The sequence below is a fragment of the Dipodomys merriami genome, unplaced genomic scaffold (assembly GCF_024711535.1).
Source record: "Dipodomys merriami isolate MVZ:Mamm:240054 unplaced genomic scaffold, mDipMer1.0.p SCAF_156, whole genome shotgun sequence".
Classification (NCBI taxonomy): domain Eukaryota; kingdom Metazoa; phylum Chordata; class Mammalia; order Rodentia; family Heteromyidae; genus Dipodomys; species Dipodomys merriami.
In genome coordinates this window covers 879,573-906,009 of record NW_027202893.1, presented here as the reverse complement: position 1 = coordinate 906,009, position 26,437 = coordinate 879,573, and the positions used below count along the sequence as shown (strand labels likewise).

General features: G+C 38.0%; 1 protein-coding gene across 1 annotated transcript; it reads right to left on the bottom strand.

Annotated features, from left to right (window-relative positions):
• LOC138827448 (F-box only protein 28) lies at nucleotides 1-26,437 on the bottom strand. Its single transcript, XM_070022952.1, has 5 exons — nucleotides 26,159-26,437; nucleotides 15,594-15,703; nucleotides 13,482-13,620; nucleotides 6,955-7,150; nucleotides 1-4,489 (listed from the first exon to the last, which is right to left on the bottom strand). Exons 1-5 carry the CDS (start codon nucleotides 26,414-26,416, stop codon nucleotides 4,095-4,097), a joined length of 1,098 nt encoding a protein of 365 aa, XP_069879053.1. The 5' UTR covers nucleotides 26,417-26,437; the 3' UTR covers nucleotides 1-4,094.

The window sequence follows — 26,437 nt, the reverse complement described above, 5'->3', positions numbered from 1 at the left end:
TCACTGGTAATAACACATTTATTTCAGTATCCTGCTGTGTGACCAGGAGGTGTTTTCTGTGTTCCAATGATTGATTAGATTATAACAATTAAATTTCCAGAAGGTAATCTAGTGATTATTGTTGCTCAGAAGCATAAGTTAAACAGACATGGTACCACATAAAGGAATTTTTAACACCTCAAACCTTTTGGTAGTTTTGAATATGGATCATTAGACTTTGGCAATATACGTATTAAGATAAATATACTTCTAAACCTCATGGTTTTCTTCTGACACAACAGGAAAGATCTGGACTTACTCTCCGAAGTTCAGAAATCTACCAAATAGTCTTAGAAATTTACAAAAGGCCATTATCTGAGGCTGTCCTACTTATCACCCATGTGCCTGTATTCTATTCAAAGGGAGAATCAGGGTAGGCAACTGTTAATGTCATTTTGTGGAATCAGTGCTTGCTCAAAGTAATGAGTTCCTGCAGATGACAGGGTATAAATAGTTTTAACTTAGAACTTTTGTGTCCTTATCAAAGAATTTAGAAAGATTCTGAGTCAAAAACTGGACAGCATGTTCAGCTGGGTTTCCTGTTAGAATCAGCCATTTCTAAGCAATTGCATCATACAGGGCATTTCTTTTCAGGCCTTTTATTCTTGCCTTCAAATCTGACAGCATTTATTTTTAAAGGGTTTGATACATGTAACAATTGGGTACTCATTGCTAGAAGAGGACATACACATGTGCTGACCACCAAGTATGATTTATATTACATTAAATTAAAATTGAAATAAACAAAAGGGAGTTCCCAGATCCAGAGAACATTATGGCTAAGGAAATAGAGAACTCAAAAAAAGGAATCCACCTCCAAGAAACTAATTCAGTATAGTAAAATATAATTAAGTGCCCTGTCTTAGGAAAAAGCTCATTACTAATAAGAAACAACGGGACACCATACATCATTTCTTTGGAGATTAAAGTGCAGGCTATGAAATGGCATATAAAATAATGCATAAAATAGTGCAATCCTAAGGTGCCATTCTTTTTTTTTTTATGACGCATAGCCTATTCTCACATGTCCATTTTCTTTCAAAAATCCAGCTGTAGTGACACCTTTTAGCTTATTTATTTAGGCATTACTTATACTCTGTTTTACCCACTTTGGGGGCTACATAGAATATTTTAACATTTTTAACACATAGAATAATAGCGCATACATCTTGAAATTACTAGAGATTAAGGCAAGCCCCTGTAAAGTTCAGTACTTCAAAAAATATATCTTACAAAAAAGTTGCTTCCAAAATCAGTGGCTTTAGACCTGTTGGCACTCCAATAGTCTTTAAACAGTAGGATTGCCCCAAATACATTTGCGTTTGCCCCATTTCCAGGCTCTGTACATCAAAAGGCTGAGAAACAGGTTCTATGTAACCTCAGGATATGCAAAAACCAAGTTGGCATCCATGTGGGAGAGAAGCAGAAGATCCATTTGGGGAAGGGCGGGGGGGCAGTCCTTCATTTCTTATAGATGCTTTTTCACATTTTCATCCATGTGTGTAGTTTTGTACCATGAATTTTATGTGGGAATGACCCAAACAGAAGTTTCCTCTAAAAAACAACTAAGGCAGATGATGGAAATGCTTTATGAAGTGTTGTACTATAACAACTCACAGCATTTAAACTAGAAATGTACAAAGTGTTCTCTCTTAGGTATAATTTTCCCATCACATGTCAGTTTTAGTTGATCAAAATAATTTGTAATTTGTAGAACCCTAAATACAAGCGAAAACCTCTACATAATGGTTGTCTTGATAAATGGTGAAGGCAATATCCTAATATGTTTTAGCTATTCTGAGTAAGACTTAAAACTGTAGTGCTTTATTCTCCTCATGAGGGAATATACATGCATTAAGTACAACTCAACCTTAAAAACATGGGTCTACAGGTGTATGCTGTAGAAATCTGGGGTTGGGAACAGAAAATTTACTTTCTAATAGTGTATATATTCGTTATCAAAGTCATATGCTCATGAAACTAATGGAAGACTAGATACATTTAGGCTATTTGGATGTAGTTTAAAAAGAAAGTCAGGAAAACTTTTAATAATTGAAGACATATTCTGTGGCTATATCCCTTTGATGCATAAGGATCATAATTTATAAACCTGTGCTCTGATACTTAAAAAGTCTTCCTGCTACCAGAAAAGTAGACTGTTAAAGTATGAGTATTCCAGTAGGCCTCCTACAAATACAAAATTACAGTAATATGGCTAAATCCTCCGATTAAAAAAAAAAAAATGAGACTCGCTGAAAAAATGAGTTCCAGACAAGGACTTCTACGGATGACCTTGGCTGACAAATGTTTCTACGACATTGTTTATTTTAAAGTTACCTTCTCAACAAACCATAAAACACTTGGATGTTACTTTTTTTTCATTGAAAACATACTACAAAATAAATGGAGCAACACATAGAAATGATCAAAAGCTAAGGACAATATTAAAAATGGAAAGTTTCATTTGGTAAGGTTACCTAAAGGATGAATAACCATGTTATGCTGGACGGATTTTTTTTTAAAGGCAATAATCTTGTGCTTTTATTCTCCAACTCTGGTACTTACCAAAACCTTAGGTTTTACACAAGTGTCAACTCCTACCTAGTAAGGGACAGTTTTCTATATTACAACTAAATTTACTTTAACTGAAGCTCAAAGCAACAGTTGTTAAAAAGAAGTTAAAAGAAAAATAACTACATAATTTAGCTCATGAAGATAAAACTAAAACAGTGATTAAGTTGAATGTATCAGAGACATACAACTAGAGAAAAGAACTATTATACACAATTTGGAAGTTGTTAAAGTGACCACTCAGAAGGTTGAACAGTGCAAGACATGCATTTCCAGTTACAAGCTCAAAAGAGTGCAAAAAAAAATTTAAAGCTTTTGTTTAAAGTTTAAGGAAAGCATGAAATTAATATTTGAAAAAAAAAGCTTCTCTTAGGTCATCCCCCAGAAATGAAATGATCAAATTGTTTTTCATGGTACAATTTTCTTCAATGAAATTTCCTTTAGTGGCAAACTTGCCTCCAAAAAAGTTGGGTCCCCTACTGAGTTACCACATTTATTCCATGAGCACACAGTGATAAGTAAGGATCAGTACTAGCTCCTGGAGATCCCAATAGAAAGAGCCTTGGATTTGGGGTTCTGCCTTGGACAGCATGCCTGAACCCTACAGAGAATAAAGCAATGGGCTTTAAGATTCTCTTGTTCCTGTAAAACTGGAGGACAAATGGACTAACAATTCTCCCCCTAGAGGCAAGCTGTTGTGGTGGAAGATGTTAAGCGCTAAGTCAACAAAGATGCCACTCTAAAAAGTGGATAAGTACAGAGGTTCAAGATCAATACCAGTGCAAGAGCATTTTAAGTGAGTTGACTAGGCAATGCATGCATCCATCCATGCGAATGTAAGACATGGCCCCCAAAGAGAACTGAAAACATGTATATAACAACTGGAGACATCCCTTGCCAGTAGTTTATAAAAATATATAGTCAATACTGTAGAGGCTCCTTCTACAGTCAATACTATGGAAGTCCATTCAGTTACCCATTACTTCAATACCAAAAAGCATCAACTACTTTTCAGACATTCCAGACGAAAAGGTCACTTATAACAAAAAGTCATTTTTTTTTTTAAACAAGATAGTGTCCATTTAAAAAGGTTTTTTTCCTCTTTCAAGTGAACAGGACATTTTCTGTATTAAACTTAACATCTAGTCTGTCAAGACTGGGTTTAAAATCCTTATGTAATGTGCATATATGCAGAAACAAACTTACTTTAAACATTATCTGCACAGAAAGAAGTTAGTTCCCCAAACATTATAGCATGGGTCTGTTTAGTACAAATCTATTGCAAAGTAAAAACATTCTGTGCATCAGTTCCATCAGAAGCAGGAAAAGAATGTCCCAACTGTAAGAGTTCAAGTGTAAGTTGAGTTTTGAAAGCCTAGAAACCTAAGGACACCATGTTTCTCTTAGCGTCCTGATATGCATAATTGTTTAAGCTACCAAGCCTTAATGTCTTCCTCTGGAGCTAGAACCATATTCCAAAGACGTTACTTCCTATTCCGAAGACGTTTGGATTTCCTAAGACAGTCTATGGCTTCTGTTGCCTTTCTTCGTTTCCGAGGAGACTCCTCATTCTGCCCAGACCCTGAGGAGTTTCCTACTGCACTTTCCATTACTTCACGTAGCTTGCGTTCCAGCTCAGCCAATCGTGCATTCTGTTCACCTATGATCTGGGTCTGTTCTAGCAGTTTCTGGTCTTGGTCTTGAAGCTGTTTCTGCTGCTCTTGCACTTTGGTGCGAAGCTCAGAAATTTCACGCCTGAGAACAGTCACCCCAGCTCCATTGGTTTTAACCTGCTGCTGGAGTTTGGTAACCTCTTGTCTTGAAGGGTTTTGCTTGGAGAAGAGCTGCATTGTTGTTAGGGCTGCAGATGGTCCTGGAACTGGAGAAAAAAAAACCCATCACTTAACAGGTTTCCCTACTAGCACTATTTAGACTTACATTAAAATAGAGTATCAATTTCTTTTCTTTCTTTTTTTTTGTTGGTCATGGGGCTTGAACTCTGGGCCTGGGCGCTGTCCCTCAGCTCTTCAGCTCAAGGCGAGCACTCTACCACTTGAGCTACAGTGCCACTTCCGGTTTTCTGGTGGTTTATTGGAGATAGGAGTCTCATGGTCTCTCCTGCCCGGGCTGGCTTTGAACCATGATCCTCAGATCTCAGCCTCCTGAGTAGCTAGGATTACAGGCATGAGCCACCAGCGCCCGGCTGAGTATCAATTTCTTGTTTGCAAACGATTTCTTCTAATGGATTCATCAAATACTTTGCTTTAATTATAAATGAGTTTGAATTGCTATTTTCCTGCTCATGTAGCAACATGTAGACTGCCAGCAAATTAATGGAGAAGATAATTTAATGGCATAAATATTGTTAAACATTTTTAGGACCTAGCAAGAAAACAATTATTTTCTAGCTGGGTCCCAGTGGCTCATACCTATAACCCAAGCTGTTTAGGAGACTGAGATCTGGGGATCTCTGTTTGAAGTCAGCTGGGGCAGCCAAATCTGAGATTCTTATCTCTAATTTCCCAGCCCCAAAACAGGAAGTTGGAGAGATATCTAAGGTGGTAGAGCACTGACACTGAGTGAAAAAGCTAAGCAAGAGCAAGAGGCTCTAAGTTCAAACCCCATTAGTAGTAAACACAGCCACTCCCCCTGCTCCCCCAAATTATATTTCCAAGTGGGAACTGATGGCTCACACCTATAATCCTTGATACTCAGGAGGCTGAGATCTGAGGATCATGGTTTGAAGTCAGCCTGGACTAAAAAGTCCCTCGGAGACTATTATCTCCAACTGACCACTCAAAACCCAGAAGTGACACTGTGGCTCAAGTAAAGTTCTAGCCTTGAGCACAAAGAGGCTCAGGGACAGGGCCCAGGCTCTGAGTTCAAACCCCATAACTGACCAAAAAAAAAAAGTTTCAATCTATCTTATTTTATATAAGATAAACATTTATATAAACAAACATTTGAGCACCAAGTATAGTCTCAAACCCAGGGTTCAAGGTCTAGTAATAACAAAAAAGTACACATCTTTCCTGCTTTCCTCATTTCATTGCAGTACTGCGATAAATTCAGGTCCTCTCACTTGCCTATCATGTTCTTACTGTTCATTCTGCACGTAGCTAAATGCAAAGGTTCTACTTGGCCAAACAGCAAGGACTCCACCAAAGAGCAGGTCTCATCACACATGATCAGGAAGAATTCGACATGGTACAGGAAGGCTTTGGAACTAAACTTTTAGAGGGATAAAACTGGAACAGAAAATGGACTTAGAATTCACTAACTTAATCTAATTAATTAAAAAAATTCTTATCTCCTCAAAGTTCTCTACAAGAATTAACTGAATCTATTCCTTAAGCCCATCATGCTAATTTTAACTTTGTGTGTATAAATAACCATAATATTTTCACTGCTTGAAGTATATTCCTCTTCTCTCCTCACCCAACTCTAAGGCTTAACCAATTCTTACCTTTTAACAACTCAGACCAGCCAATATTGACTTTATCTTCCTTAAGACTCTGCCATATTTGGCATGTAATTGAACACTGCTTTAATGTATTTCTCTTGCCCAGGAGAATTAAATTTGGATTCTGGACTTGCCTTATTCTCCGAATTTATATGAAATTGTATGATCCCTTAGTGCATATACCACATACTATATTCTTTTATAGTTTCGACAGTGCTGTAAGGAAATATGTACTTATTAAAAATATAATACATTAATGCTGAGATGCCATAGGTTTTTATTGTTAAATCAGAGATGCACTGAAAAATGCAAGGAGTAATCTGAATAAAACAAAAAGGTTTATTAAATTGGCCCTCTAAAGTATTTGCAAGGATTAGGGATACCAAACAATTCAGTCTTTCATAGATAAGGACATAAATCTCAGTGGGTTTATAAGCTTTTACAAAATAACTACAATAGAAATGTAAGAGTGCAAAACAGTCTTATATGTCCTGTCTTTCAAAGTAGCAGCCAGATACTTTGGCGGCAGAAATAATTTACTGGATTATATAGATGAAGAATATTTTGGAGCCAGGTCTGGTGGTACATGCTTATAATTCTAGCACTTGTAAGCTGAGACTGGAGGATGAAGAAATCAAGATCAGCCTAGGGTTATATAATATCCTGTCTCAAAAAATTAAAGAGTATTTTCAAGTTTTATCTGGAATACTTTTGTCTTGAAAAACTGAGAAACAAATCAAAATCTGTGTGTGTGTGTGTGTGTGTATGTGAATAAAAGTTACATATAACTTTTTACCCAGTAATGCTATCTTAACAAAAAAAGTTACAAAATTATGCATGAGAGCTAATTATAAACTGAAGATATTATAATCAAGAGATACCTGGAGGAGAGCCCATGAGTCTTCCAGACACATCTGACCCTGGCAATTTCCTCTTTAGAATGGGAACAATCTTCTCATCGAAGTACTCCATTGCCATGGAGGAAATATCCCTTAACTCTTGAAGGACTTCATGAGCTCGTTGAGGGGCTCTGGTAGAATTGACATATCTCAGTACACGATAAATTTCATCAATCACCTAAAATAATGAATTCTCATTAGCACCAATTTATTTACTTATTTTTAAAATAGCTAACCAGGCATAGAACTGATCACTTATTTTGCAATTTATGTAAAGGCCTACCAGGTATGTTAACTCATACTGGTCATGGAGAATATAACCTACTGGTATACATAAATGCAATATAAGCTTTTGGGTTTTTTCTAATACTTTGTTTTTGTACAATTGTGGGGCTTGAACTAGGGGCTTGGGAGCTGTCAGCGACCGTACTCTGACAGTGTTCTAAAGAGCTCAAAGCTAGTACTCTACCACTTCGAGCCATAGAGCCATTTCTGGTTTTACAAGTCTCACAGACTTTCCTTGTCCAGGCTGGCTTTGAACCTGGATCCTCAGATCTTGGCCTCCTGAGTGGCAAGGATTACAAGCGTGAGCCACCAGTGCCTGGCTGTCATAATACTTTATATTTAAGAGTATATTTAAAGAGTCAAGACAAAATATGGCTTCTTCTCTGAAGGGAATCAGAGTAATTGGGGAGATACAATCATATACATTGTGACCAAGTACAAAAAGTTGCTACAGTAACTAGAGGACTAAACACAAAAACAAAATCCTGCATGGGAATAGTGATAGTTTGGGGAAATAACCCATACTCATACTCTGCTAATCCTCCAAACCATATTCTATTCCCCAAAACTTCAGGAAACTCATTCTGATTCCACTTTCTCTTGCTCTATTCCTTCAAGTTCTCTTTCACTAAGAATTGCCCTGGATTAGAATAGTTTCCCCAGATCACACTTTCTTGCTATCAGGAAAGAATAGCAAAAAATTCTTTTTCAATTTAACAGTAACTGCAATGGAGGAATCTAAGGCATGACATACATTGCTTCCCAATTCCCTCATTTCTTATTTTTATTTTTATTTATTGGTCCGGTCGTGGAGCCTGAACTCTGGGCCTGGGCACTGTCCCTCAGCTCTTCAGCTCAAGGCTAGCGCTCTACCACTTGAGCCACAGCGCCACTTCCGGCTTTTTTCTTTTTGCTTATGTGGTGCTGAGGAATCGAACCCAGGGCCTCGAGCATGCAAGGCAAGCGCTCTACCACTGAGCCACCTTCCCAGCCCCCAATTCCCTCATTTCTTGCTAAACTGTAAATGAATTTCCTCAGGTATTTATGCTGTTAATGTTAATCCCTGTGAGGGTATCCTTAGTAATTCCTATGCCTTCACTATAGAATACAACATCAATTCCAATGGGTCTTTACCCTACAAGAACTGTGGAATAACAATCCAAACCATTCTATTACCAAATCTCCAGCACTCTGCCTCCCACTCCATTTCTGCAGCCAGTTCCCAACACTGGACCAATTCTATACTCTGCTTACTCTTCTCCTTCAGAGAGTAAACATCTGTTTACTAAAAGAAGCATAACCTAGAATATGTGGACCAAACTCACAGTGCTTAGCACTTTCTAGACTCTCAGTGTAATATAATGATCCTTGTCAGTCTAGAATTATATATACTTAGTAAATGTCAGTATATGTAGATTTTAGGTCTATTTAGGAATAGTGAGGCAATCTTATGACTTTAAAAAGTATTTACACTATGAAAAATCCTACCTTGTAGACCACAGTTTTAATAAGAACACATGGATAGCTAGCTGGGTGTCGGTGGCTCATGACTGCTATCCTATCTCCTCAGGAGGCTGTAATCGGATGATTCAAATCTATCCTGGGCAGTAAAGTTCATGAGACTGCATCTCTAGTTAATCAGTAAAAAGCCAAGATGATGACCAGATTGGCTCACATCTGTAATCCTAGCTACTTGTGAGTCTAAGATCTGAAGATCGTGGTTCCAGCTTGAGCAGGAAAATCTGCAAGACTCTTATTTCCAATTAACCACCAAAAAGCTGGAAGAGGAGTTATAGCTCAAATGGTAAAGTGTCAACTATAAGTAAGAAAGCTGAACTACCAAAAATGCAAACCTAAGTACTAGCAAGAGTGTTGGGAGCTGACAGTAAAGTTTAAAGGTCATCTTGACCCCGGTGCTCACTTGAAGGCAAGTACAAAAACTGGCTTACTTAAAAAACACCAGGTGCCCGGGATTGCTTTGCTATGTCTGCAAAGTTTGTTTTACTTTTTACTAGTTGACCGTGTCTTATTTTTACTGCACTCTGTTTTTACTGAAAATTTCCTTGTTTTTCTGGACTACTGTAACCTTATGTTATCTCTTGACTTCTAATAGTATATATTAGGGAAAGGTAAAAATAAATGGTGCTGCAGTCTTGAGCTGCAGACCTCCCGACCCCATCCTTTGTCTTATGTCTTTATTTTTCCGCATCCTCGCCACCTAATTCAGGCTTCCCTTTCGTTGCCGGCAGGCTCCGGCACAAGAGCAAATCAAAAAACTAAAACTAAAACAAAAAACCTAACCCTAGCCAGGTGCCGGTGGCTCACACCTGTAATCCTAGCTACTCAGGAGGCTGAGATCTGAGGATCATGGTTCAAAGCCAGCCAGGGCAGGAAAGTCCGTGAGACTCTTATCCCCAATAAACCACTAGAAAACTGAAAGTGGTGCTGTAGTTCAAGCAGTAGAGTGCTTGCCTTGGGCTGAAGAGCGCAGGGACAGTGCTCAAGCCCAGAGTTCAAGGCCCACCACCAACAAAAAAACCAAACCAAACCAAAACAAAAACAAACAAACAAAAAACCCCAACCTTCCCAACAATAACAAAAAAAATGGGTCATCAGGGATACTTGTGATAAGAAAAAGCAGGGACCATCTCTTTTTTCATTAACGCGTCTTCCAAAATAGTTCACTATCACTGCTCACATACACATACACATCACTGCTCATACTTCAGTAGGTGCAAACTGCAGATGCAAATGTGAGTTTATTAAAAAGTTAAATTTCTATATGACAAACTGAAGATTTGAGAGATGCACACAGGAGCAAGCTAACCATCTAGAACACTTTTCTTTGTTCTCAGAGAAGAGGAATGGAATATCAATGTAGTGTTCAGGGTTGGCCAATTATACCTCTATTTAGCCTGGATAAGGCACACATTCATTTACTACATGCTGTTCATAACTGTCTCTCATAGCTGTGAGAGACCATATGACCCACAGGGCCAAAAATATTCACTATTTGGTTTTTCTACTGATCCCTGTATCAGTGGCAAGAATCTCAAAATTGTGATAAATATAGGGCAATCTAACTTAAATCACATGTTGCTGTTACCAATATTCAGTTCAATAACTGGGAAATAAAAAGCTGTTTTAACAAAATGGATATATGTATGTATAATACATATGCATATATATTATATGTGCATATATATCACCAAAAATGAGTTGTGCTCTTATGAAGTATGAAAGTCCTTTTAACTTCCATAATTCAGGGATGCCATCTTAGAATAATTTGCTAGAGAAATTATAAACCAAATTATAAATTAGGCAGAAAGAACACTATTGTTTATAATATTTACTATAGTTTGGATCTGAAGAATCCCCTAAAGGTCCATGTGTTAAAGGCTTGGTCCTTAGTTGGATGCTTTTGGGAAGTGGCTAAAACCTTTAAGAGGTGGGACCTAGTAAAAAGGAGTTAGGTCACTGGGACATGTCCTTAAAGAGCTGGCTTCTTCCTGTCTTCTCTGCTTCTGGTTACCATGGCCTCCACTTCATATGCTTCCATAATAATATACTATGTGGCCATAGGCCCAAAGCAATAGGCATTTGAGCCAAATCTTTCATCCCTGAAATTTGTTACCATAATGGATAGATGATTAACACAATGTTCTTATTCCAGTATGTGAAAATTAAGTATTACATTTTTCATATTTTAAAGGTAGTATCTGAAAGTGTAAGAAATTAAAAAGTCCCATAAAAACAAAAAGTCAAACAAACAAAAATGAGAGTAATAACAAAATAATCCAAACATTGCCAACTCTAATAAGTTAGCAAATTTAGTCTAAATAAAACGAAAAGTACCAGTAACATAAGAATTGTGAATATACCTATTTTCTTTTAGGCAAGACATAAGCTTTAAGAAGGTACTTTCAAGAAATTAAGTAATCCAAGATGAATTAAGTATAAAAAGACGTATCTGAATTTTAAAAGTAATTTTTTGGTCATTTTCAGTCAAGTATAGGTTTTCTGGAAAACAAAACAAAACCCAGAAACAGAATAAACTGTGAAAAAACAGGTACTAGTAAAGAAAACCAGAAGAAAACAACAGAGAAATAAGATTTGTCTAAATCACCACATAAATGTCTCTATGCCCGCGTTTTCTTAGTCTTCAAGTAACACATGGAAAGTGCTCTGAAAATGAGAAATTGTTTCACAAACAAAATCAGCAACAAGAGAAAAAGCTAGTAGACATCCACATTATGAGGTAAAAGTGAAAAGGCAAGGTATGCCAGGGACAAAGATACGCCTGCTCAGGAAATGCTATGAGGACCAACTACATCTCGAATACTAGACAGCGTCCACCACTGCCACCTTGGCTTTGTTTAAAGTGAGAAGTCAACAAATGGTTACCAGAAAAGAATAGGACTCAACTGGACCTAATCTCATTTGCTTAAATGCTAAGGATCATCAATCCAATCATTTCTTGACGAACTAGAACATGTAATGGAAACTACTGTAAAGGCCTAATGTTAAATATTTTGATCTTTGCAGCTCCCCTGCACTTGGTCATAACTGCTCTCTACTCATTACTTACAAAAACGTCAGGATGTTCCTTAAAGTTCTTATCATTCAAAATGAGACATACAGTCAACACTATGAGTATGGAGAAAACAACATATAGTGGTTAAAAGGACCTTTCAGTATTAAGCCTTAGGTATCAGAACCTAAAGTTTCTTGTTGGTCATACTTCTATAGCCCCCACAAAAGCATTTGTTAGGTTAGTTGAAGAAAGTGCCAAATACTGAGAAATATTTTGAGTAAAATTATGATAGGATTCCATTAAAATAAACATAGAAAATTTAAAACTGGGAGACAATACATATACAATATTGCCAATGCTTTTGATCCATAAATAATTTTAAAAAAAGAACTTCCACTTTTTACTAAGTATTAATAAATTCTAAATCATGCTAAGGAATCTTTCTGTCAGACATCAACCAAACTATAAAATACTTTTTTAAGTTCATAGTCATATGTCATTTGAATTTATTCTTAATTCAAGAAATGAGGTATTGGGCTGGGGAGATGGCTCAGTGGTAGAGCGCTTGCCTTGCATGCATGAGGCCCTGGGTTTGATTCCTCAGCACCACATAAGCAAAAAGAAAAAAGCCCGAAGTGGAGCTGTGGCTCAAGTGGTAGAGCGCTAGCCTTGAGCTGAAGAGCTGAGGGCAGTGCCCAGGCCCAGAGTTCAGGCCCACGACTGGACCCCCCCTCCCCAAAAAAAAGAAAAAAAAAAAAGAAATGAGGTATTACAAAAGGTTTAAGGAGCACGCAGTATGGTAGAATTTTGTTGTTGTTGATCATGGGGCTTGAACTATGGACCTGGGTACTGTCCCTGAGCTTTTTAGCTCAAGGTGGGCGCTCTAACACTTGAGCCACAGCGCCACTTCTGGTTTTCAGGTGGTTAATTGGAGATGAAAGTCTCATGAACGTTCCTGCCCAAGCTGGCTTTGAACCGCAATCCTCAGATCTCCGCCTTCTGAGTAGCTAGAATTACAGGTATGAGCCACCAGCACCTAGCTATGGTAGGATTTTATTAACTTAGTAATACACTTACTTCTTTGTTAAAGAGGGCCATTACTTAGCTCTGAGTGTATTAATGTATAAGAATTGTTCTATGTTGACTGTAACCCCTTTTTACATCACTTCTACAATAAAATTTAAAAAGGAAATTAAAAAAAGGAAAAACTAAAATTAAAAATAAAAGCAAGGATAAAAACCGAAGAACTGTTTATTCTGGTCAGACTTGCAAATTTATAAAGTTGTCATTATGAAATATTTCTCAAGCAAAACAAAAATGAGCTTGTCCTCCTACTTCACCTCCCAAAAATTATAACAATCTTGAAGGCAGGACAATCCCTATCTTGTTCACTGCAATATCTCTGGCATCTCTGCAAACATTAAAAGTTCACATTTTTTTGAGTATGAATTCTTACTAAGCTTCTTTATAGAATACCAGAGCCTCTGTATATTTTATAATCAGAATTTCAAATATAAAGACCACATGAATTATACATATTCACATTGATAACTGTACAAAAGTTAAACAAACTCATTCTTTCAGAGATGTAGGAACAATTCAAACCTTTCAAATACCATTTTGTAGGTTTCTAACAATTAAATTTACATACAACCACAATCCAGCTATTCTGGGCAAGAGTCTATTTTACCTTTCCTGGGATGAAGCAACAGAGATTGGAATCCACGTACTTCATAAAAGTCATATTTAAGAGTGACAACCTGGTTTCCACAGCAGCAAGGATGTCTGCATGACGAGCTAGAGAATGGTTCCTCCTTTCTGACTCTCTCCTAAAATAATAATAAAGATAAAACAGCAACCATTAAAAAGCAGTAGTGTGGATTAGGATGTGAAGCAATAAAAATTCCTTAATGATGGTAGTCCCTCTGTGCAGCACCTTTATAATAATAAAATTATTTTTTGAAAAACTCCTCAATGAAACAGTCTTAGACAAGTCATTTAGACTTCTTCAATGCCATCTTTAACTGTTCTGATAAATGAAGCACATTATGAAGACATCCTTGATAAGAACTAGCACTCACTGACAAAGGATGTTATCAACTGACATAAACTGATTAATTGAATGGTAACCTTTTGTGCAACTAAAGGTAACTAAAGATAATTAAAAATTATATACATATATGTGTGTATATATGTGTATATATACATACATACAGAAAGAGAGAGAGAGAGAGAAAGCTGATGGGAAAAAAAAAATCCATTCTTTACCAGCCACTGGTAGTCATCCTACCTACTCAGGAGGCTGAAATCAGAAAAATACCATTTGAAGCCTACCTGGACTAAAGAGTCCATGAGGAGACTTCATCTCCAATTAATCAGCAAAAAGGCCAGGCTAAAGGTATAGCTGAAATGGTAGAGTACCCACCATGAGCAAACAAGCCAGGTGAAGGTATAAAAGGGCCTGAGCTCAAGTCCTAGTATAGGTACACACATGTATATATACACGTATACATACACACACACACACACACACACACACACACACACACACACACACAACAAACACATAATGACAGCTATTATAGACCATTTGCCTAGTATACACAAGGCTATGTAGCCTAAACAGGCCTCATATCTTCCATTATCTCAGTATCCTGAGTGCTAGGATTATAGGCTTGCACCACCACACCATCTACTTTTTGTGTTACATGTAAGAAATCACTGTCTATTCCAAACTCATGAAGATTTACTATCATGTCTTCTTCTAAGGATCCAAGAGTTTACTACTGACATTTACTCTTAGAAGTTGATGGTCCATGGCAGGCACCAATGGCTCACATTTGTAATCCTAGCTACTCACGAGGCTGAGATCTGAGGATCACGGTTCAAAGCCAGCCTGGGCAGGAAAATCCATGAGAATCTTATCTCCAATGAACCACTCAGAAAACAGGAAGTGGTGCTGTGGCTCAAGCGATAGAGCGCCTGCCTTGAGCTGAAAAGCGCAGGGACAGCGCCCAAGCTAAGTTCAAGTCCCACAACCAAAAAAAAAAAAAAAAGAAGTCAATGGTCTATTTTACATACACTCTTGCTTGGCCTTCTTATTTTCAGCTGGTCCCTACCACTTGAACTACTTTTCCAGTCCAGCATTTTTTGGGTTATAGATAGAGTCTTGAAGACCTTTCTGCCTGGGTTGACTTCCAACTGTGATTCTCCAGGTTTTAGGCTGAGTAGCAAGACTACAGATATAAGCCACTGGCAACCACCAAACTTCATTTTTTTCACATGTAGTTACTCAGTTGTCCCAGCATCAGTTTTTTTGTTGGTCGTGGTACTTGAACTCTTGGCTTGGGCGCTATCCCTGTGCTCCTCAGGTCAAGGCGAGCAGTCTACTACTTGAGCCACAGCACCACTCAGTTTTTTTCCTAGTGATTTATTGTCCAGGCTGGCTTTGAATTGTGATCCTCACATCTCAGCCTCCTGAGTAGCTAGGATTACAGACTTGAGCCACCAGCACCCAGCTTATTTTTATTTCTTTGAGACAATGTCTCTCAATTACCCAGGTTGGCCTTGAACTCATGATCCACCTGCCTAAACCTACAGAGTGCTAAGATTATAGATGTGTGCCAACTACACTCAATTTTTAAAAACACTACTGTTTCCCAACCTAATTGTCTTAGCAATCATAGTGAAATCTATCCTTTGCTACAAAGTTGAAAACTATTCAACATGTAAACTCTGAGACAATAAAAAATAAACAACATGCTCCAACTATAAACTAATGTCAAAGCTTGCTATAACGTACCTTGGAAGTTGTGCTTTAACTTGTTTCTGACACAGATTATGGTATCTCTCCACTTTCAAAAATCCCTGATTCAACATTCTCTGACAGACCAAGTCCATTCTTTTACAAACCTATGAGGGAGAGGGGAAATAGAATTACCAAAAAAAAGTCAATAACCACATTATTAACAATGAATTTAGATAATCTGATGACTGAACATTTTGGGTGCTACTATTGTTACACAGTTTGCTGTCTGAATCTCAAGTCAGTGTAAGTGGGTGAATCTCTCTCTCTTTGGTCCATCATGGGGCTTGAACTCAGGGCCTGGACACTGTTCCTGAGCTTCTCTTGCTCAAGCCTAGCACTCTACCACTTGCACTACAGCACTACTTCCGGCTTTTTCTCTGTATGTGGTACTGAGGAATCAAACCTAGGGCTTCATGCATGGCTAGGCAAGCACTGTACCACTAAGCCACCTTCCCAGTCCGGGTGAATCTCTTAAAACATGTATTCTTATAACATCTCATTAAAAAAAATTATTCTTAATCTGAGAAAGTAAGTGTCATTCACTTTAGCTAATAAGTACAGTGATCCTTTACCTATTATGGGAGTTACGGCCCAGAGGCCCCCCCACGATGGGTGAATATCCACAAAGTAGCAGGGTTATTTTGTTGTCCCTCACCCTCACTATATCGTGGTTCACTTATTGGTACTTCAAGGATTTTCACCTATTGCGGAAACTGGGGGGGGGGGGGGGGAGTGGGAGGGGTGTTTCTAGAATGTAGTTTCCATAATAGGTGAGGGATCACTATATACAATGAAGCTACAATAACCAAACTGTGATATAGTGTGGGAAAACTGAAGTCCTAACTATGTACATGAAGGTTCTCAATAGTTTGAAAGAACAATTTCCATTCAGCCAAAAATGTGTAATTCAGACTTAAGTGTAACCTCACAAAATTTACATAATATATAACTAGAATGAGAATACTTATTTTTTCCTAGTGATTTGGGTCAATTATGTCCTCCAAAATATTCCAGTTTATAGCAACAAGCAACTACTCTGAGCCCTTGAGCCAAAGACTAGAAGTCAGAACAGTTGGTATGAGTCCAGTCTGCTTTTTTGTTTTGTGCTGGTCCTGGGTTGAATCAGGGCCTGGTGCTGTCTCTGAGATTTTTTTTTTTTTTGGTTCAATGCTAGTGTTCTACCACTTGAGCCACAGCTCCACTTCTAGCTTTTTCTGAGTTGTTAATTGGATAAAAGTCTCATGAACTTTCTTGCCCAGGGTAGCTTTGAACCATGATTCTTAGAGGTCAGCCTCCTGATAAGTTAGGATTATAGGCATAAACCACTAGACTTATATACGTTCTTGTACAAGAAGCTACCACTTAAAAGCTGATAAATGTGGATATTATTTAACTCAGTTATTAGGATTAAATAAAATATATGTTAAATCACTTGGTAAACTTTGAGCTACAATACGAAGTTGTTAGCTCAATAAAGCGTATCTTATTATTAATTTTAAATCTTTGTTCCACTTATTTACCTTGAGATAGCCTAGTATTTTTCTTAATTTTAACTCTAGTACCTAAAACTTGTTTTTGGATCCCTAACAATTTTGTAATGGTTCAGTCATCAGTCTGGACGTTGAGAATACAAGTCACTAGAGCTGGGAATGGGGCTTAGTAGTAGAGTGCTTGCCTAACATGCATGAAGCCCTGGGTTTGATTTCTCAGTACCACATAAACAGAAAAAGCTGGAAGTAGTGCTGTGGCTCAAGTGGTAGAGTGCTAGTCTTGAGCAAAAAGAAGCTCAGGGACAAGGCCCAGGACCTGAGTTTAAGCTCCAGGACTGACAAATAAAATAAAATAAAGAAAGAAAAAAAGAAAATACAAGTCACTGAAGTGATTGCCTATCAAGACCAAGTCAATTATGCTGAAGTGTCTCTTATGCTTCTTTCTCTCTCACAGCATCCACATGCTTGATCCATACTGTGGACATGAAATGCTGACTAAACCACTGATAAGTCTGCTTTCTCCTGAAAATGTAAAGACCAAAATTCCTGCAAATTGGGCTGAACTTTATTTAGACTTTAATATTCTAACATTAATACCACACTGCCACATAGTATGCCACATATATTGTATCTGAAGCAAATATGTATTTCCAATCTCTAAAGTGTATGCAAATGTTTCTCCCATCTCATAATTAAAAAACAAATTTTAAGTACTGAATAATTTATGATAAATGAATATAGTAAAACTTTTTCCAAAGATTTTAAACAAGTTATCAGTATTTATTGAGGATACGGTATAAAAAGGCCAATAAGCCCAACACATACTAACATGTTTTTAATCAAAACAAGTTTTCCTTCCAAAACTATTTAGTGAGGGATATTATTTTACACTTTGGAAATATCCATTATATGCTTGCAAATGATTAAGTAAAAACATAAAAAACAAGAGTTACTTAGATTTTATGGACCCAAAGAGATCTTTGAAATTGCTCTAGGTTTCCTGGACCAAACTTCAGACACTCTGTACCCTAATCCTGAATAACCACAATGAACTTTATGAGAAAAATAACTTTTGTTATACTATTAAGGGAAGAATAAGGTAGTTCATCCATGTGTATGATATGAAGGAAATAAGAGCTAAATTTCCATATTTCACAGTAAAAACACATCAGATGTATAATACCAGACTGCCTCTGGTGAGTAAAACTTGTGGACTATAATTTTTGTTGTTGTTGTTTGTTGTGTGGCTTGAACTCAGGACCTGGGCATTGTCCCTGAACTCTTTTGCTCAAGACTAGTTAGCCCTACCACTTTGAGCCAAAGCTCTTCTGGTTTTCTGGTGGTTAACTGGAGATTGGAGTCTCAGTCTTCCCTGCCAAGCTGGCTCTGAACAGCAATCCTGAGTAGGTAGGATTTCAGGCCTGAGCCACTAGGACCTGGCTTCTAATATTAATTTTTGTTACAGCCATTTGACAAATTAGATCGTCACATGGAGAGACACTAAAAAGAAAAAAAAAGTATCCTTAATAACCTTGTAGAACACTTTCTTGTCCTTGTAGACTCTATCTTGTTAAGTTCTGAGATGAAACTTTTTTTTCTAATTTTTTAAATTGTTATTCTAAAGGTGATATACAGAGGGGTTATAGTTACATAAGTCAGATAAAGAATACATTTCTTTTTGAACGTGTCACTTCTTCCCTTGTTCTATCCCAGCTTTTTCCTCCTGTCCCCACCCAGTTCATTTTCCCATACTGTTCAGTGAGCACCACTGCTGCATTTGTTCACCTTTGTCCCTCCATTTCTGTGGTCCCCTTGCCATCTCAAAGACAGACAAGCAAGACAAAAAGAAAAGAAAACAAAAACAACCATTTCTTGGAAACAAGTATTTTAATATACTTTTTTTTTCCTTTGAGACATTGTCTTACTATGCAGCACAGACTGACTTTGAACTTTGTGATCCTACTTAGCATCTAGATGCCAGGATTATTGGTGTACCATATCTGGCTATGCAATGATGTGTTTGTGGCAGTACTGGTATTTGAGCTTGGAAAGAAAATTTTATCAATCACTTATTTACAGAAAAAGAATAAGGGCAATTACTATTATAATTTTCAAGGAATGATTAAAATTATTTTGAGTTTTGTTTTATGTAATACGCCTAATTCTACGAATTCTGGGGTTTACATATCTTTTACTAATCATCTAGAAATTCAATTAAACATGAGCACTAACTAGTGTAAGTATGGAAGCATGGTTGACGAGAATATGAGCAGCCACATCAAGTCAAGAAAGGGAGACCTCACATGAAAAAGGAGGAGGGAGCAAGGACTACAGAGTTCTAAGTGATGGTGCAGGCAAAAGCATAAAATCTGGAATGAGCAACCAAAGGCCTATAAATATTTCTCAAGATTTAGCAGGTGTATGGACTATGGTAAGAATTTCCAATGCTTGAGCAGGGAAACCAAATGATAGTTTTAAAATAATTTTAAAATGAAAAGAGCAGGGCTGGGAAGGTGGCTCAGTGGTAGAGCGCTTGCCTTGCATGCCTGAGGCCCTGGGTTCGATTCCTCAGCACCACATATAAAAAGAAAAAAGCCGGAAGTGGCACTGTGGCTCACGTGGTAGAGTGCTAGCCTTGAGCTGAAGAGCTGAGGGACAGCGCCCAGGCCCAGAGTTCAGGCCCCATGACCGGACCCAAAAATAAATAAATAAATAAAATGAAAAGAGCACTTATCTTTTGAAAGATCTAGCACTGGGAGAGTCAGCTGACTTATTTTCAATGAGCACTGTAATATTAGAATATGACTCCTAAAAAGATATGGTTCTGAAAATTTCACTGGTGATAACTGAAATCAATGTACATGAACATCAAAGGAACAAGTCAATTATAAAAAAGGCTTATAAATAAAGCTTTAAAAATGACATTCACAGTATCAAAGGTAGTAAAAGAGAAAACAGATCAGAAGAAAGGAAATCCCAAAGACAAATTAGAACAGCGCTAGAAAAGTCAATGTCAAAAATATGCAAAGCATTAGCAGCTAGTATAAGACAATCAATGTTTTAATTTGGTCCTCCTTTCATTGATGTTCAATAAACCCTGACAGTACAGTATAGAAAAGCATATATATATGACTTTTGTTTTCAGATTCAGAAGGAAGCAAGGTGACCATAGGAAAACAGGAATATACCATATTTCCCAAGGCAAGTAATTTAATGATCATTGCTAACAATGTTGCATGCTAACTTGTACCTCTAGATTACCTCACTTAGATTATGGATATAGCTTACAGTGGCAGAATGCCCAAAGGTCTTGGGTTTAGTCTTAGGCTCTTCAAAACACACCAAAACAAAACCAAAGAAACCTCATTTAAAGCGTAGCTCTAAATTTAGAGGTATATTAATGATTTTCCCAATACTAAAGGAAAAAAAGTTTCTCTGATTAAAACCAAACAAACAAAAATCTTAGTAATTTGACAATCTAAGATGGTTAAGTTAAAAATATGGAGACTAATAATAACAAAACAAAGATAATGATAATGTCAAAATTATCAGGGCTCATAGAAGCAAAGGGTAGAATGATGAGTAGAAAGGCTGGAAGGACTGGGGATGTAGTAGAGCACCTCCTAGCAAGTACAAGGTCCTAGGTTCAAAGAAAGAGAGGGCAGGGGAAGGAAGAATAAAGGTTTGAGGAAATACATTTACCTTGATTCAAACATGATACAATGTATTTGTGTCAGAAAACCAAATGGGCCAGACATTGTGATACAAGCCCGCAATTCTAGGGATCTAAGACACAGCAATTCTAGCAATCTGAGACATAGGGAAGGATGCTGAGTCCAAGGCCAACCCTGGGTTTAATAATGAGTTCTAGATTAGCTTGGGACACACAGACACACAGCAAAACCCTGGCTCAAACAAAACAAAATCCCCCCCCCCAAAAAAAGTATGTAATACTATGTCTCAGTTAAAAAGAATGGTTGACCCTAGAAACACAAAGAAAAAACAAGAAATGTGATTACTGTTGTAGTGAATAGCCTGTATTTTTTTTTTTTTACCTTTTAAGTATTATGATCCAATGCAAAAACACATTTCTTTTCTCTTTCTTTCTTTTTAGCAGTATGGAGGTTTGAATTCAGGACTCTGCACTTACTGTATTATTTTTTCCTTTCTTTTTTTTTTGGGGGGGGGGGTCAGTTGTGGGGCTTGAACTGAGCCTGGGCGCTGTCCCTTAGCTCTTCAGCTCAAGGCAAGTGATCTACCACTTGAGCCACAGCACCACTTCTGGTTTTCTGGGGGTTAATTGGAAATCAGTGTCTCGTGGACTTTCCTGCCCAGGCTGGCTTTGAATCGTGATCCTCAGATCTCAGCCTCCTGAGTAGCCAGGATTACAGGTATGAGCCACCAGCACCTGGCTTCTTAAGTTTTAAGTATTATGATCCAATGCAAAACCACATTTCTTCTCTTTCCCTTTTTAAAGTGATACCGGGTTTGAATTCAGGGCTCTGCACTTGCCAAACAAGTATGTAACTCTGGCGTGTGCCACAACACCTAGCTGGATCCCCTTATATAATATGCTCATCAAGTTTAATCTATTTTAAATTTAAAATAAGAGGCTTTATATGTCATAAGTTTTTCGATGTACACCTCTCTCCTTTTAACAGACTATTAGGACTAAAAGATTAGTAACAATATAAATTACAAAACATGCAAATCTCAAAATAAAAGAACCTACTGAATAAATTATTATGCAAAATGATACTTATTTTAGGTCCTTAAGTTGCTGCTTTATTATATGAGAATACATCTATTTTTTTCTCAGTTAGCTTATTCAGGATTTAAAATGTGTTTGTTCTTGGGGCTGGGAATGTAGCTTAGTGGTAGAGTGCTTGCCTAGTATGCATGAAGCCCTGGGTTCGATTCCTCAGTGCCACATAAACAGAAAAAGCTGGAAGTAGCACAGTGGCTCAAGTGGTAGAGTGCTATTCTTGAGCAGAAGAAGCTCAGGGACAATGCCCAGGCCTTGAGTTCAAGCCCAGGAGTGCCATTTTTTTTTAAATTGTGTTTATCCTTTATAGTACTCTCTAACCTAATTGTTAACTTGTATTTAGTTATAATCTTTTTAGATTTGTGTACCTTGATGGTCTTTCTTAATACCATAAGACAATTAGTTACACTACAAATCTGGGAAACCTACAATTTTGCTCACTCTTGACAGCGTGGGTCACACTAGGTGATGTCTAATAACTGTAACTCAAAGCATAGTTTTCTTTTAGCCACCTTGAAAGATAGTACTCTGGATTTTAAAAGACTTTAAAGCATGCTGTAAGTAAAGCTCTCCTGGGGGGAAAGTATTGTTATAATACACATGCAGTGGCAGATATATGCTGATTTTACAAAAGTTAAAATATGAAACAAAACTATCTTAGTACCAAGAAAGTAGTGTAATGGAAACCAGTATTTAAAAAGGTGTTCATTTGGTGCTTCTACAGTTTCAAATAAATTGAGAGATGGTTTTTCTTCATGTAACTCAGAACCTATTATTAAAGTGCCTATTAGACACCTCAGTTCAAACTTTTTTTTTCTCCAATACTGTGGAGCTTGAACTCAGGGACTCCTGCTTGCTAGGCATACCCTCTACCACTTGAGCATACCCCCAGATCTTTCTGATTTATCTTTCAAAAAGGCAGCATCTCACTTTAATTTAACCTCCCCTTCCCCTACCAAAGTTCTAGACAGCAATCCTACTTATGTTTTTTTGTGTAGCTGGGAATTACAGGCATGTACCATCACACTATATTGCTGAGATGGGGTCTTGCTAACCTTGCTTGGGCTTAGCCTCAAACTGAAATCTTTCTAATCACCACCTGAGTAGCTGGGCTTACAGGTGTGAGCCACCACCTCAGTTTAAACTATTGATAACAGTTTAAAAACAGTTTAAAAAGACAAACATCTTGGAACAAAGCATGACTTTATATACTTTGTTGCTGACTGGAAAATTTCATTCCAGTTAATAAGTAAGAATTCTCAATTTAATCTGTAGTCAAATTCCTGTTCTTAACCACTAACAATTCCATTAAGTTTATATCTATCCATTTGAAACATGGGAGAAAAACTAGGGAGAAAAACTACTAATCTGTCTCTAGAACACCTTTAAAAACCTTCCCTTGTTCTTTACAGTAGACAAGAAGCTTGTGTTTATGAATCAAAGCTACAGGTTCCAAGTTAGGTTTGAACTTCTTATACTTTGCCACTTATTTCAAAGTCTCTTATGTATCTGTTAAGGAACTCCATCAGCACAAATCTGTTTTACTGGGAAAAGAACTCAAAGTACATGTTTTATCTTTCAAAAGTATTTAAAATTTTAAATGCATTGGAGGAGTTAATATTTAAAATTATTTCTTTATACCTGGAATTTCCAGGCTTTGGATATATTCTTGGAACACAATGACAGAAAATGATCCAATTTACTGAGGCATTCAGCTAGTCCTTTGGAAATGTCTGGACTGAGATTCAAATTCTGGACTGAGTGAAATTTCAATTATTTTGGTAATATAAAAAATCCTATTATCAACTAACTTGCAAAAATAATTGAAAATGTTATTGCAGCAACTTCAACCTAAGAGAAAATCCTTTAAAGAAAAATACTGAAAAACCAGTAAAGGAATTGTGTATCTGTCCTCTTAAGCAAGTGCTAACAACAGTTGTGAACAAGGTCCTTTCTTATATAATAAAACAAGTTAGCAAACTGGAAAGAAGAAAAACAAAACATGTGAACAAAACAGCTCATCAGCTTCCAAAATCATTGACATTTAGCTCTATGGGAAGTAATCTGGTTCTTAATATCACTCCATTTCAAGCACATTCAGCCCTAACTCTACCCAAGGAAATATAGTGAGAGGAACTATGTTGTAACATACAATGGATACTTGCATATATACTTAAATCATTTTCCCCCAAACAATTCTTTACATATAAATGGCCATTTAAATTGAAAACACATAAAGCACCTAACTAGTCAGTGTTTTCTGTCAGTTTCATTTAAGAATCATGGTTAAATTAATGCTGACACTTAGTGACCAGCACATCTTTCTTTTATGTTACTGTAAGTTTACATTCAGAAACCAAAACAATGAAAAACCCCAAACACTTCTAAATTCCCATGACTTAGTCTGAGTCATTCATTAACTGTAAGTAAAGGAAGGAGGAAAAGAATCCTAATTACTAAAAAATATCTGTTTGCAGACCTAAAACTGGTTGTAGAATCTGTTCTGGGAGGTGGAAGCTTCTTAAGGAAAATATTTGAAATTATAAACCTTTAACCTAAAAGCCCAAAAGAGATAACTGCTTAAAAATTAAGTCTGCAACTCAATATTTCAATTGCATTTGGAAAATGTACCATTTATTAAAATTGTCTCCTAGCATGGGCTGCTTTTCCCTCTCTAAACATGTTTTAACTTCAAAAAAAAGTAAAATGAGGGCCACTGATAGTACATTACATGTCTAGCATGAACAAGTCACAGAGTTTCATCCTCCCCCCCAAACAAAAAGAAACAAAACCCCTCAAAACCAAGAATAACTAGTCAGTTTTTTTCAATACTTTCAAAACAGAACTGTAAACATTTCAAGCTTTACAAAGCCATTGTCTGGATGACTGGCTCAGTTCAAATATTATGCTCATGCAGAAATTCTGTCAATTTTGGTCAAACATTACTCTTAGTAAAAAATATGAAAGAGTATTTAAGATTGTACATTAATTACTAGGCTGAAACGCTTTGAAAATGAGAGATACTCAATTGTGAAGTATTTTCAATGGAAGAAATTCTGCATTTTGCTGTATGGCTGGCATGGTCCAATTGTTGTGCTGACTAGAAAAAAAAACCCGCCCATCAGTTTGAGGTAATAATGATAAGCTTTCTTTAAAACAAATATTTTAACAAATCAGTTACAGTCAAACTGTTGTAAACCACACTAAGATATATTTTGATTAATAAGAAAATGACATGCATAGCACGTTCAGATATGTCTTTGTCCTCTTTCAAACAATCTCAAGTAGATTTAGTGTCTACACAAAACTGCTCTGCAATCACTTCAAAATGTCCACCTCCTTCAATTTCCTGACCACTTAAAGATAAATGGTGACACGCGAAGGAAGCAGAGTATCTGTCTGAAGTAAGACATTTATCAAACCTTCAGTGAAACCTCTGGGCTGAAGTGGAAATTCAGAAGGCAAATTTGGTATTATTTTCAGATCTTGGAATAAACAACTGTGATTTTAAGATATAAATAAATTTCTCCTACTGCTAACGGGTGGGCGTCAAGACAGCACTAGTCAAAAAAAAAAAAAAAATGAATTGCAAGAGAGGAAAAAAAAATCCTGCCAAGGGGCAAGTTGCTTCACTGGATGCGATGTGTCAGGGCGAGGTAAAGCCAGAAGGGTCATTTTTCAGGGCTGTATACTTCAGTGGTCAACTAGGGCGCTGGGGTTAGAGCCACAACACACACACACACACATTCTAATTTCCTCAGACCCTTCTACTGGGGTGAAATGGATCAACCCCTACTTCATCTTCTCCAACAGGCAAGCCTGTGTGGATGGGGGAACAATACGTGGTTCTTGCAAGACACACCAAGCCTGCCGGGGATCATCGGCTTACTTGTGAGTTTTTCCCCCCCAACTCCATCGAGGGACGGAGGGGCGGTATACAGATCGATCGACTGATCGGTCGATCACAAATAGATAATAAAGGCAGGCGATGAGACCCCTCGGGGGAAGGGTGGGGGGAAGGCTCGCGCTCAGACCGAGCAGAAGATGGGAAGCCCAACTTCCGCGGCCGCTTCCAGGCGGGGCGCGAGGACACCCCCAAAGCGAAGCCCAGCGCCCCCAGCCGCGCACCCGGGGCGCGATCCGACACCGGCCGCCTCCCGCCGACCCGCGCGCGCCCCGGGGCGGCCTCCGGCCGGAGGGGTGCGCTCCGGGCTGGCGCCGGCGCGGCTGCGGGCCGGGGGACGGGGTCCCTCCCAGACCTCGGCCCCGAGCCGAGGGCGGCGGGGTCCCGGCGGGGGGCTCACCAGGCGGAGCTGGCTAATTTCGTCGTAGGACATAAAGCTGAGGATGTTCTCGATGGCAACGATAGGCAGCGCCACCAGCGTGTTGTTTTGTGGCAGCTGGTCCGGAGCCATCGCCGGAGGTGCCTGTGACCCCGACTGCGGGGCCTGGGACGAGGGCACAGGGGGCTGTCTTTGAGCAGAGCCGGCGGCCGAAGAGGAGCCGCCATCGCCGTGGCCGCCGCCTCCTTCCTCAGCGATCCGCTCCTCTGCCGCCGCCATCTTGGAAGTTTGATTCCTTTC

What these genes read in the sequence shown, in the direction of transcription:
- LOC138827448 (XM_070022952.1), bottom strand. Translation starts at nt 26,416, where the DNA reads ATGGCGGCGGCAGAGGAGCGGATCGCTGAGGAAGGAGGCGGCGGCCAC. An exon ending in GTTAAAGCACAACTTCCAAG is followed by an intron (nt 13,621 to 15,593) that starts GTACGTTATAGC and finishes TTATTATTTTAG; the next exon opens with GAGAGAGTCAGAAAGGAGGA. An exon ending in GTTGCTTCATCCCAGGAAAG is followed by an intron (nt 7,151 to 13,481) that starts GTAAAATAGACT and finishes TCATTATTTTAG; the next exon opens with GTGATTGATGAAATTTATCG.